Below are 13,055 nucleotides of genomic sequence, written 5' to 3' on the forward strand. Positions count from 1 at the left end.
GCCCCTCAGAACAGGATATGTCTGGTTTTGTAGTATTGGAACTGTTTAAATGCAGAAGTCTTTGAAAAAGTATGAAATTTTATTGGAGTATTTTCCAGGTCTGGATGAGTATGAAAAAAAATAATAATGAAAAAGTGTCTATTGCCCCTATTTAGATTTCTAAAATATAAAATTAAGAATTTCTAAAAAATGTATCATACAGAGTGATTTCATGCCAAAAGTGGTCCTTGAGTAATTGTCAAACACGACACATTTTCATGATGCTAAATGGTTTTTGTATTTACCATAAGCAACTCTTTTGAACTTTTGAAATATTTAATCAAATGCCATTCAAACCTGCGACAGATATAGGAGCAAATGATCATCAAAATCAGACTTTACTTTTGTGACTGCAGCATTAAACCATGATTACAGTATCAAACTGATGTGTCAGAGGTGAAAAATATTTCAAGTTTCTCCTCATGTAAGCACGTTATCACTTCGAGAAAACCAATGAAACAGAAAATTGATCAATCACACTGAGCCCTTCATCTAAACTATTAAATCATGTTTAACGGGAACATTTTAGCCATGTGAAGCCTTAATCAATCAGAATTAAAATGAACTTGTGCAGTGCTGTGATGTTCACTGGAGGAGATGAAATATTTTCAAAAGCTTTTCAGACAGTTTGAAAAAAAATTTATGCAGGTTTTATGAAGGTAAATTTAAGACCAAGTACTGAATATTTAAGGAATAAATTGGAATGAACACAATGCTTTAATGCATTCTCTGAATGTAAATGTCTAAAGAGAAACACGAGCTGTATTAGCAACACTTCAGAGTTTGAAAATACAACTGATATCCATAACTTTTTTTAAATAAAATTTTACAAAAAAAGCAGCTTTAATCACTCTTCTCCCAACCACTAAAACATATATATTTTACTGTACCTTCTGATCAAACTGCACAAAAGTGATGCTCTCCCTTACTATTTCTGTCGTGTTTCCAGTACAAATGTATTCTTAAATCAAGATGCATTTATTACAGATACAAAATGGCATAAAATATGAAATCATGTTTTCTGTGAAATAGACCAAAATGAAGTGAGTTTATGATTAAAACAAGAACAGATATCTGCCAATGGATTTAGAAAAATCATCTTAATTCAATGGGAAGTTTTCATAACTCATTGACAGATATTTGTTCTTGATTTAAGTATGAACTCATTTTAATTTTTCAAGACTTAATTTTAGATATTTGAACTGGAAAACAGGACAAAAAATACGCAGAAAGATTCTCTTTTTCTTTGCAGTGCTTCATTTAATGTCAAAACTTCATGCATTTAAGACTTAAAGACATTAATAGCTTAATTTGTGTAAGGGTGAATTAAGACTTCTTAAAACCCCCAGAATGCATCATCAAGGCAAAAACGCCAATTATTACTTTCTCTGTTTTGCTCTAAATGAATGCAATAAACGAATATGTGAATGGGATTGCAAAGTTTACACATGAAGTACTTTGTTCAGAATCTGAATGGGGTTGGATTCGGGCTTGATGCGTGTAAATACTCACTATATGAGAGCTTGACTTCAGGCACGTTTAATATCAAACACATCAGTCCATCAGAGCCGCCTCATAAACACACACAGCGATTGTCCTGGATTACGAGGCGTTTCTTTCAACGTTTGCTCTGTGATTAAAACGAGCCGGCGCTCCAGAACTGTGGGGATCCTTCTCACGCTCAGCTTATGTAAATATTTAAGAACCCTTCAGCAAATTACACTGGAAATCTAAACAAAGATCCTGAATAAAAAAACCTGTCCGACGTTCAGTATGCAGTTTTGGCATCAGTGTTGGTACCTTGCGGCAGTGTCTCACCATCTTCATCAAGTCCTATAGTATAAATGATTTTACATAGATAGAAAAAAACCCACGTTCTTCCCCATAAACCCCTCCTTCATCATCATCCGCAGCACGAATAAAACGTTTCTCCTTCCTCCTGATGTAGTGTTGCTCGGGTCAGTTTCTGCAGCTGTGAACAGCGAGAGTCATGTGTTGACCAGCGTCAGACGGCGATGAGTTTCTGCGTGTCCTCTCGCTCTGTGCTGGGCTTCTGCAGTTTGCTGGTGTCTTGTTTGGGCAGTCCGTACATGTAGATGGACACACACACCAGCAATGCTCCTAAGATGAACGTTGTCGCTGCAAAGACCAGAGAGTGAATGAATGAGCACAGAATGACACGATGCTCCTCGAAAACCACACTTAACAATAGAGGCCTGTTTGTTAACATGAACGAATGATGAAAAATACTTCTACAGCATTCATTAATCTTAGTTCCTGTTCATTTCAACTAGGGCTGTTGATAGATTCATATTTTTAATCACACACTTATCGTGAAATTAAGCATATACCATTTATCTTGCATAACATGTTCATTTAGTCATAATTTGCTATATCCAGCAAATTGCATATCCAGCACAGTGGGGTTAAAGGGTTAGAATAGAGATGTAGAATAGAGTGTTAGAGATGCTTGCGCCTGCATGACCAAAAGCACACGGGAGCGTTTGAAAGCAGGCGTCTATCTGCGGATCAGTTTATCAGTGGATATATTAGGGATCCTCTGATAGACGCCTGCTTTCAAACACTGATAAGTAAAGAGCTAAAATAAGTAAATCCAAAAAAAAGTTTTATAGGTAAAAGTTTATGAAAATTATTTTATACAAAATATATATTTTATAAATCAAGTTGAATTCTAAAGCCTATTTTATGCTTCTGCGTCGAATCGACGGCGTACCCCCGCAGACCCCTCTGCGTCGCCGCGAACCCCTCCGCCGTAGCTCGACGTGCACCTCCAAAAAATTGTAACTACGCGTCGAGGCGACGCAGACCACAAGGGCTGTGATTGGTCAGATGCACCGCGATGCCACTCAACCTGACGCAGAACCATAAAACGGCAACGACGCCGTAGGAGTGACGGCGTAGCTACACCGTGGAGTTGACGCAGAAGCATAATGAGGCCTTAAAACGGCAAGAAAATAAAAGCCATAAATCTAAATAAATTGTGTTCCAAATTTGAGGATGATATCTCAAAAAATGAGCTTTCGGTAAGAGTTTGTTTGGGTGCAGTAACAGATTTTCCCCATTGGGTGCCAGCAAAACTCCACTGGTCACACAGTGATTGGATTTGTTATTTGCAGTTGAGTTTCTCAATATTACAAACACACACATGCACACACACACATATTTTTTTTATAACACACATACTAACCACACTCTGACATCCATACCAACACACCCACACAAATATCGTTGCATAATTTATCTAGTTGGCTCTATAATATGCCGCAGCAAAAAACAGGAATAAAGCGATATTTGTTTTATAGGCCAAGCTCAAAAAAAGGCACCATCTGATAAAAAAAATAGTAAAAATTAAAATTTTGAAGCCTTGTCAACAGAATGAAAGCCTCTTCACAAAGATTGCATCATTGTATAGTTGAATGGCCCTGAGATTAAAAATTGCAGTTTTAATGGGTTTCAATGGGGACATTTCTGTCCAAAAGGCTCTGAGAGGGAAGTATTTTGTGAACCTAGTGCAAAAAAGATTTTTCAAAGGAAACGGGGGTGAAAGAGTAAAATTACAATAAAAATACACACCTGTGCCAAAATTCATGCAGTTAGCATTAACAAAAAAAGTTACACATAGCAACAAAGTGGACAAAAATGTCCATGTCAAAAAACTATCATAAAAATGTTAGGTTTGGGTGCAAAGACTTAAGTTTGGTCTCATTTTAAAGAGAACCCTTGGCAGATTATTGCTGAAGTTAAACAAGTGCAAAAATATGGAGGTTTAAGTTTATGAAAATTATTTATGAACATTATTATCGTTATTTTATATAAAATATATATTTTATGAAACATGTTGAACTCTAAAACTGATATAAATTCAAAGCCATAAATCTAAACAAGTTGTGTTACAAATTTGAGGATGATATTTAAAAAAAAAAGAGCTTTCGGTAAGATTTTGTTTGGGCGCAGTAATTTTCCCCATTGGGTGCCAGCAAAACTCCACTGGTGCACACAGTGATTGGATTTTAGATTTGCAATTGAGTTTAACAAGCACACAAACACATATACACACACATTTTTTTTATTACACACATACAAACCACACTCTGACATCCATACCAACACACCCACACAATTATCGTTGCACAATTTATCCAATTGGCTCTATAATATGCCGAAGCTGAAAACAGGAATAAGGCGATATTTGTTTTATAGGCCAAACCTGGAAAAATGGCACCATCTGGTAAAAAATAGTAAAAATTTAAATTTTGAAGCCTTGCCAACAAAATGAAAGCCTCTTAACAAAGATTGCACCATTTTATAGTTAAAAGGACCTGGGATTAAAAATGGCAGTTTTAATGGGTTTCAATGGGGCCATTTTTGTCCAAAAGGCGTTGGAGTATTTTGTGTAGCTAGTGCAAAAAAGATTTTTTTAAGAAAAGGGCGGTGTATTAGTAAAATTCCAATAAAAACACACACCTGTGCAAAATTTTATGCAGTTAGCATTAGCACAGGCAAAGTGATCAAAAAAAACAAAACTGAAAAGGACAAAAATGTCCATAAGGATGCACTTCCGAGCTTTATAATGGCAGTGAATTGCAACCACCACTGAAGCTAAAAAAAGTGCATCCATCCATAATGGTAAAAAATGTACGCATTAAGCACAGCCAGACTTTTTATATTTAATGATGTACATCTTAATTGAAATACATTTGTCATTTAAAATAAAATGAAATATTATTGTGTGGGATATTAATATTTTATTTTAAAATAACTTCTTGTGCTTAAACCAATATCTTGTGCACTAAAAATTTCTCAATGTAGATTTTGGTGAGCTTAATAGGTATGTTTACCATAACTACTGACAACTAACAACTTCTGAATAACTACAATATTCAGAAGTAAACAGTGTAGCTGACTTAATGTTTAGCTGACAGAATGTTTATCTTTAAACCTCAACCCTCTCTAATGTCAGAACGTTTGTTTTTAAACCACAACTTCAATGTGTGCTTCTTTTACCGATATATTTGACGATATCTTTTGCATTTCTAATCCAAACAACGTCAAACTCGGCACTGCACTTACTCGTGCTCGTAGCAAGACACCTGTCAAGTTTGAGATCCATCGGACAAGCGGTTCGAGAGATATGCGATTAATAGACACACAGACAGACAGACAGACGTTCCTGTAATTTATAGATAGATATGACACAAAAAGGCTGTTTATTATTTTGGCTGGTAAAAAATATGCTTGGCTGGTGGATTTTTTCATCTACCAGTCCCCGTGGCAGGTGAGCCAAAAAGTTAACTTCGGACCATGCACTGGTCAATTTTGTGACTAGATTTCCTATCATCAAATACAGATGAAACGCATCATTAGCTCTTTATTTTGGTGCTTAAGCAGGACCTGACGCCAGCTTTACTGCAGTAGTCAGGTCGCCACTGGAGCATCACAGTCATGTCTGTTTCAGGCCTACTAATCAGAAGACGAGACTGAACGATGCACTCACTGATCTGCAGGCCGAAGAGAAGGACAGACGCCACGGTGGACAGCACGATCGCAGTGGCAGCAGAAAAGCCCTTCATGATGTTATCGGTGTATTTCACCACCACAGACGTGTACATTCCTCCCACGCTCGCCAAAACTGCAGGCAGAAAACACAGGAGAAACCAGTCGGACCATTTCATCAATGGAATTCAAGAGCTTGCAGCGTCTGTTTGGGCAGGGCGTTCTTGCTCTTCTTCAAACTAGCATGACTGCAGGCATCAGAATTAAAGGTCATGCTGACGTCACTCACAGATGACTAAGCAGACCCACGGCGTGTATCCGTAGAAGAAGCCTTTCTCCAAGACCTGGGCGCCGTCTGTCAAGTAGACCCCGATGAGGGTCACCACGATTCCTGACAGGTACATCTGGATGTTTCGCACCCACAGAGAGGTGTCCGAACTCTTCAGGACCTTCTCAAAGTACACACCTGATTCAAAACAGAGAGTCACTAATGTTCCCTAATGCGAGAAACCATCAATAACATGAGTGAACACACAATACCTGCAAACCCGGAGCAGAGGACCGCGACGGCGATCGCCATGAAGCCCAGGAACGGGTTCTGCTCCACCTGAATCAGACACACATTAAAGTGTGTCTTAAAAGTTCACTTAAAAATAAAAATGTACTCTCCCTCAAGCCATCCTAGGTGTATATGACTTTCTTCTTTCAGACGAACACAATCAGAGTTATATTAAAAAATATCCTGTACCCAGAATGGTGCCTGAGATTTTGAAGCCCCCAAAAAAAGTGCATCCATCTATGATAAAAGTAAATCCAGTAATAGTAAAGCTCCTCCCACATTTGTCTTTAAAAATGATCATTTTAGCCTTCTAATTCATGACCGGTGTTTTATTTTGCTATATCTTCCGCTCCAGAATAATTCACGCAGGCAAATAAATCAGCTCATATGTGGTCACTAGTGATTTCAGTAAATGAGGCTTTGTTACGTCATAACTGTTAATGAGAACTACTTTAACAACTGGACAAGGATTTGAAAAACTAGTGAACAATAGCGGCAATCGGCCCGCCCAACTCGGGAATCAGATATCAAAGTTATCTCAGAGTTTCCCAGTAGTTATACGACTTGAGAAGGCATTCATGTCCAAATTCCGACTAGGAAACTCGTAACTCTGATGGCAGGTGAAGCCTGCTGAATCATCAGTGTCGGTACCTGAACTTTGGTGGACTGCGGGGGGGTCCACTGCACCAGCGTGACGCCTCCACACAGCATGAAGACGGAGAACCACTGCAGACGGCTCAGAGAGCGGCTCAGCATCAGCACCATACACAGCGCCGTACAGGGGATTTTCAGCTGGTACGTCACCTGACACACACACACACAGTCAGACTGGAGCTTCAGGAACAGACACACACCTCCGTCCTCTAGGGGTAAAACTTGCAGACAGTGTTCGTCATGAGGAAAAGTGTTCGTCAACATGAAACAGTGTTCTTGATCTCCCATAATCTGAGTCAAACATGATATTCAACGAGAAAACAGGAAGGACGGGAGTCCATAAGACGTCAGCTGAAAAGAGAATTATGAAGACAGAGTGTTGTTTTTTAATTTGGACACTGATCAGTTGTTCACAATGACAACAGGATCATTAGTACGAAAGCAAACAGAGCTCATTCTGATTTCATGTTGACTTCAAACCGAGCTGAGAGAACTACACACTCTGAACTCAATGTGGAGTCTGGCATTATTTACTCATGATCGTGTCGTTCCAAACCTGTACGCTGTTGTTTTCATGTGGTTTTTGAGGAATCTTCACGCTGCTCTCTTCCATAAAACAGCAATTCAGGAAGATTAAAAACACCTTAACAGTATCATAAAGTTCATCATTCACAACTCTAAACTTCATGCTGAAATAAGTGAATAATGGTCGGAAATGATCTCTTCCTGTCTACGTTGGTCGTGTAACGACAATTATGAAGATAGATCATTCTAAATGTAAACAGCACAACTAAAACAATAACTTACAGAGAAACAATGTTGTCAGAATGGGGGTTTTTTTTCCAGCTGATGAGCGATAAAAACACTGACAGCCAATCAGAATCCATCCTGCTTTACAGAGCTCGAGCTTTTAAAGCGACAGAAGACCGCATCTGATTGCCATGTAAAGTTACCAACCACAAATCCCTTAGTTCCACATAAAGTTAAGGGGAGTGAAGTCTCCATTCTGGGCACTAAACCTGTTTCCTGACAGAGATAGAAACCTGGGCACCGCTGCCAGCTGGAGGTTTATGTGAGTGTTGTGTGTAATATATATCAGGTGCTCTCTGAGAGGACTGTATAAGGCTGTGTCCAACACACATCAGGGTCCAGATTAAAAAAGGTTCATCGACATCATTGATGCCATGAAAACACCCCTGCTCCTCTACAGAACCGAATATGATATATACGAGTATAAATGAGAGTTTCAGCTAGTGATGGACGCATACTAAACTCAGCTTTGTGAAGCTTCGAAACTTTTGAGAATCATTCGTTTTGAATCAGTGATTCTGAGCTCATATTAAACTGGCAAAGTCACCAGATTTCAGTAAACAAGGCTTTGTTACATCATTACGGTTTGGAGATTTAAATGGTTCACGGCTAGAGGCTGATCTCTGTGAACACATGACCCAGCGTTTCTCAGGTCAGTTTTATTCATTTGTAGACATTTTAATTACTGTTTGTATAATAAATAGGAGGAGTTGCAGTTAAAACCAAGCTCTCCAAAGCACTGCAATTTAATAAAATAATAAATATTATACAAATTTTTATTTGGTTGAATGAATGATTCAATGACTCATTCATAAAGACTTCACTTGTTTCATTATTGGATGAATCAGTGTTTCTGAACGAATATCTTCGATGAATGAATGAATCTGCATTTTGGAATATTGCTTTCAAAACTGCTGGATGGAAACGCCAAGATGCACATGAATTTGAAAAATGCGAATAAAAACCATATGTGCTCATTTGAGTCGGATACATTTTTTATTCGATAAGAATACATGCGCATAAATTCAAATGGAAACACATTTATCGCATAAATTTCTCCATGTGCATCAAAAAAAATCATGTGACTTTGCATGGGATCTGTAATGCTGTTTTGGTCATTCTGTAACGCCTGAATTATGGAGTTAATATTGTGCCATAATTAAACAAACAAATCCAGCATTTTGCAAACAAACTCGATCTGCTTTGAAAAGGAAAACTCGTCTCGCCAACAAACAGAAAGCAATGTTCAAGTACAAAGGTCAATTTGAGCGAAAATGGAGTGGAGTAACACATATGCATTGTGTTTAGCAAATACAACTAAATGAGCCTAGATAATATTTCACAAATAAATACAAACCATCCTACAAATTGCATGTAACCTATGAACAAATATCAAATCTAGTGTGAGACACTTGGCTTTTTATGAGATCTCTCGGCTCGATTTTCTCACAAATGTGTCCAGGCAGATTTTCTCACAAATGCAGTTGAGCAACTTCCTCTACTAAAACAGTAGATGGCGCTAAGATAGGGGATTCATTTAGCGCTAGTCTCCCGGGAGAAGCACTGATTTGAAACGCGTGCTTGCCTTTGCCTACAGCTGAGGAAAATGAGCGGTGAACAGGTGAGTTCCTGTCTTACTTTATCTATAATTAACCTTTTTGAGGTTTTCTTTTGCAAAATGTTATTACATATTAAGACAGAAATCCACATTAGCACTTAGTAGCACTCCACTCTTTCTAGGATAGAGGAATCTATAAACTGAAAGCTCTGCCATGTTGCTTTTTTACATTTTTGTAAAAAAGTTACATTTACTGAACGAGTCGATTTCTTTCGTTCTCCATAAATTAATGAGAACATTTAATTTAATGGAAAGGAGGTTCCCACTTTTATTTATTTAGTTGGAATTCAGTCATTTAACTGTTAATGTAATACAATAATGAATGAACAAAACAAACAATATACAATTGTTTCTTAACTTGCCTGTGACATATACAGTGCCCAAATTATTATTTTAGACAGACAAATGAAACCCTCCTTTCAATTAAATGAAATGTTCTCATTAAATTATGGTGAACGAAAGAAATAGACTCGTTCAGTGTAGAAACAATCACTAATTTAGTCCTTTCGCACGCGTCCGATAGGAAAAATGTAAAAACTTATGATGGGGGAGCTTTCAGTTTATAGATTCCTCTATCCTAGAAAGAGTGGAGTGCTACTAAGTTCTAATGTGGATTTCTGTCTAGATATGTAATAAACATTTTGCAAACTAAAACCTCAAAAAGGTTAATTATAGATACAGTAAGACAGAAACTCACCTGTTCACCGCTCATTTTCCTCAGCTGTAGGCAAAGGCAACCACACGTTTCAAATCAGTGCTTCTCCCGGGAGACTAGCGCTAAATGAATCCCCTATCTTAGCGCCATTTACTGTTTTAGTAGAGGAAGTTGCTCAACTGCATTTGTGAGAAAATCGAGCCGAGAGATCTAATAAAAAGCCAAGTGTCTCACAAACATAACAGACAGTTATGCATTTGTATGCACTAGATTTGATATTTGTTCAAAGGTTACATGCAATTTGTAGGATGGGTTGTATGTATTTGTGAAATATTATCTAGGCTAATTTATATGTATTTGCAAAACACAATGCATATGTGCTATATTCCACTCCACGCTCTAAGGCCCAAATAGTTTATTATACGAAATTATTATTTACAGTGGCTTCTCCTACTTTTCTTAGTGATATTTAAGGCCAGTTTATCTGAAAGTGACGATTTAGTTTTTTTCGACTCACTGGATGGAAACGCTGCTTTATTCGTAAATGTTTATGCGATATTCCCATTTTGCGCATAATTTACATGTTCAACTTTGAATGGAAACAGCGCAAGATGACCTCTCCCCTGACCCTTGATGTAAGAGTAGCGTTAGGTTAGGTGAGAGTAGATGACCTCTGACCTGACGCATGATGTAGGCTGTAGGAGTAGAGTAAGCTTAGGTGAGAGTAGATGACCTCTGACCTGATGCCAGGACGAGTGATCTTTGACCTGACAACTGCCCTCTGGATCAGATCTGAATGTTCACCGTGATCGTACTTGTCAAAGCTTTAGTTTATATATAATATTTGCATTTTTCAATTGTAGTTTTAAAAAGGCATCTGAAATAATAAACTAAGTGAAATCTAGTGTTGTCAAAAATATTGATTTTTCAATACAAATCGATACTGAAATATCAGACACAATTCCAATGCTCATTTTCCGCAGAATAGACGCATGATACCAGCTGCTCTTCCTCTCTCATCTCTCTGACAGCGAGTTACACATAAACCCACCTCTCCTCACTTACTCGTTTTACTCACTGAATATTATTGGTGTTACAGGGCTTGAATTTCGGCGTGGGATTGAGTGTATTGCACATAAATTTACTCATTCCCTCAGATTTTGTGCTCAACCCCAAAGTGCGTGCATATCAAGCCATCTTGAGTTTTTCATCTTGCACTTAAACAGTCAAATACACACAAAATAATGTCAAAATGTCGGTATTAACGAGAATTCACGAAAAAAACAGTCAGTTCTGTTTTAAATGAACGTAAACAGTTGAGAAAGAAAACGCATGTGTAACAATACAATGGATCCATGCGTCAGGTCTTAAAGTGACAGCAGCCTAATATACCGGCTGCCAAATTATGAGATGCTATTAAAAACATCTATATGGCAGTATCGATGTCAAAATTGTGGCCAGTGAAAACTTTGGAAAACTACTAGCCACAGTGGCTGGTGAGCAAAAATGTTAATGTCAAGCCCTGCAGATATACCATGTAATGGTAGACTTACAGTCGTTCGGACTGCTGTTTTGATATAAACTGTTATGGCAAACAACTAAATGAAGGTTCTTACTAAACGTATATTTTTGTATTCCGTTCAAATAGAGGGTTTGGAACGACAGCGAGTTCATTATGAAAGAATCTGTATTTCTTCAGATGTTCATAATACCTGGTAGACAGCAGCGTCCAGGTTGCTCAAGGCCACGAAGGCCATGTTGTTCTGGATGGCGTACACCACCGACGGCACGCTCAGCTTCAGCAGCTCTTTGGGGCTTCTGAATATGTGTGTGACCACAGCGTTCCTGCAGCGGCCAAGGTCCCCTGTCTCCCTGCGACACACAGCATCACAGCACATCAGATCAGATCACACATGACATGAGGAGACAGGGCCAATGTCAGGCTTACACACCTGACCAGCATCAGCAGACTCAGCAGCAGCTTGATGACCTCAGTGACGCAGACCGCAGTGGTGGAGAAGTACAGGTCCGAGGACACAGTCCGGGTGTATCTGAGGGCCACAGTGTATGTGGCAGCGACCAGGGTCATGACAGACAGGCAGTAGATCTTGAAAATCACACTCACTGACTCTGAGACACAAACAGCATCAGCATCACTGCACTGACTCGAGTCACACACCAGCACCAATAACCACACGCCACTTTATAAACCAACACCTCATATAATAAAGTACAAGCAGCATGATGTTACAGATTGTTGTTATGATCATTTACGTTAGTCTCTTAAACTAACATGACAGCTCGTTAGATCAAGAGTGAGAGGTGCTCACTTACCGTTCGCCATGATTGATTTCTGTCGGTTGCACAGTAATGATAACAATAGGAATAATCGATCAGCTATCTTCCGATCAAGACGTCTGTCTGCATTTCTGTTTCCAAGACGATTGAAGAGCTCAAGCCACCGTCATCAGGAACACATGGGCACTTCCGGGTGCGCGCACACGCCAAAATAAACTTCAAACACTTCAAAATAAAAGTCAGATCTATATTTCAACTGTACCTCAATAAATAAATATAAATAGTAAATAAGTAAATAAACCTGGCATACAATTTAAATGTAATTGATATTATTTATTGAATTTCCTATCAGTGTTGGTGAAGCTACCAGTAAGTCAGTCAGCAGGTTTGAATGTCCTATCTGATCCTTCATGTGGTCACAAATAAATAGGTGAACGCAATTTAATGCTGTCTGTCTTTTTTTCTTCTTCTAATGCATAAAACTGTATTAGTAATTTAAGAGAAACGTAGATACGTACAGATTAATAATGGTACAATTAAGAATAAAACATACAGAATACACGTTTTAGGTCCTTGAAGGTAAAATAGTTTTTTTAATGGTTTTCAAGACACATACAGATTTGCTAGCTATGTGTGTGTGTATATGTGTATAGTAGTCAACATTTGAAGTGGATCAAAACTTTGATGAAAGGTTTTGATCCACTTCAAATGTTGAGTAGGCCTATACTGTATACATTTATAAATACATAAACAAAAGAAATCCTCTCACTTTCAACAGCTTTTATTTCCAGCAAACCTTAATATGTATAAATATTTGTATGAACATAAAATGCTTCAACAACTGAGAGAACAACATAAAACACATTTCACAGACTTTTATTGACAAACAGAAATGGAGTTATGAGTCC

The 13,055-nt window shown here is 38.1% G+C and overlaps 1 protein-coding gene across 1 annotated transcript; it reads right to left on the minus strand.

Annotated features, from left to right (window-relative positions):
• Window positions 1–60: 60 nt before the first annotated feature.
• Window positions 61–12,530, minus strand: slc35a1 (solute carrier family 35 member A1). The gene is made up of 8 exons (XM_077220368.1): window positions 12,184–12,530; window positions 11,802–11,979; window positions 11,562–11,721; window positions 6,764–6,916; window positions 6,094–6,160; window positions 5,843–6,019; window positions 5,555–5,689; window positions 61–2,178 (listed from the first exon to the last, which is right to left on the minus strand). The coding sequence occupies exons 1-8, from the start codon at window positions 12,191–12,193 to the stop codon at window positions 2,045–2,047; spliced, it is 1,014 nt and encodes a 337-aa protein (XP_077076483.1). The 5' UTR covers window positions 12,194–12,530; the 3' UTR covers window positions 61–2,044.
• Window positions 12,531–13,055: the final 525 nt, after the last annotated feature.

Source organism: Siphateles boraxobius, unplaced genomic scaffold (genome assembly GCF_051911475.1).
Source record: "Siphateles boraxobius isolate OS27281-9 unplaced genomic scaffold, OSU_SipBor_1 8, whole genome shotgun sequence".
Lineage (NCBI taxonomy): Eukaryota > Metazoa > Chordata > Actinopteri > Cypriniformes > Leuciscidae > Siphateles > Siphateles boraxobius.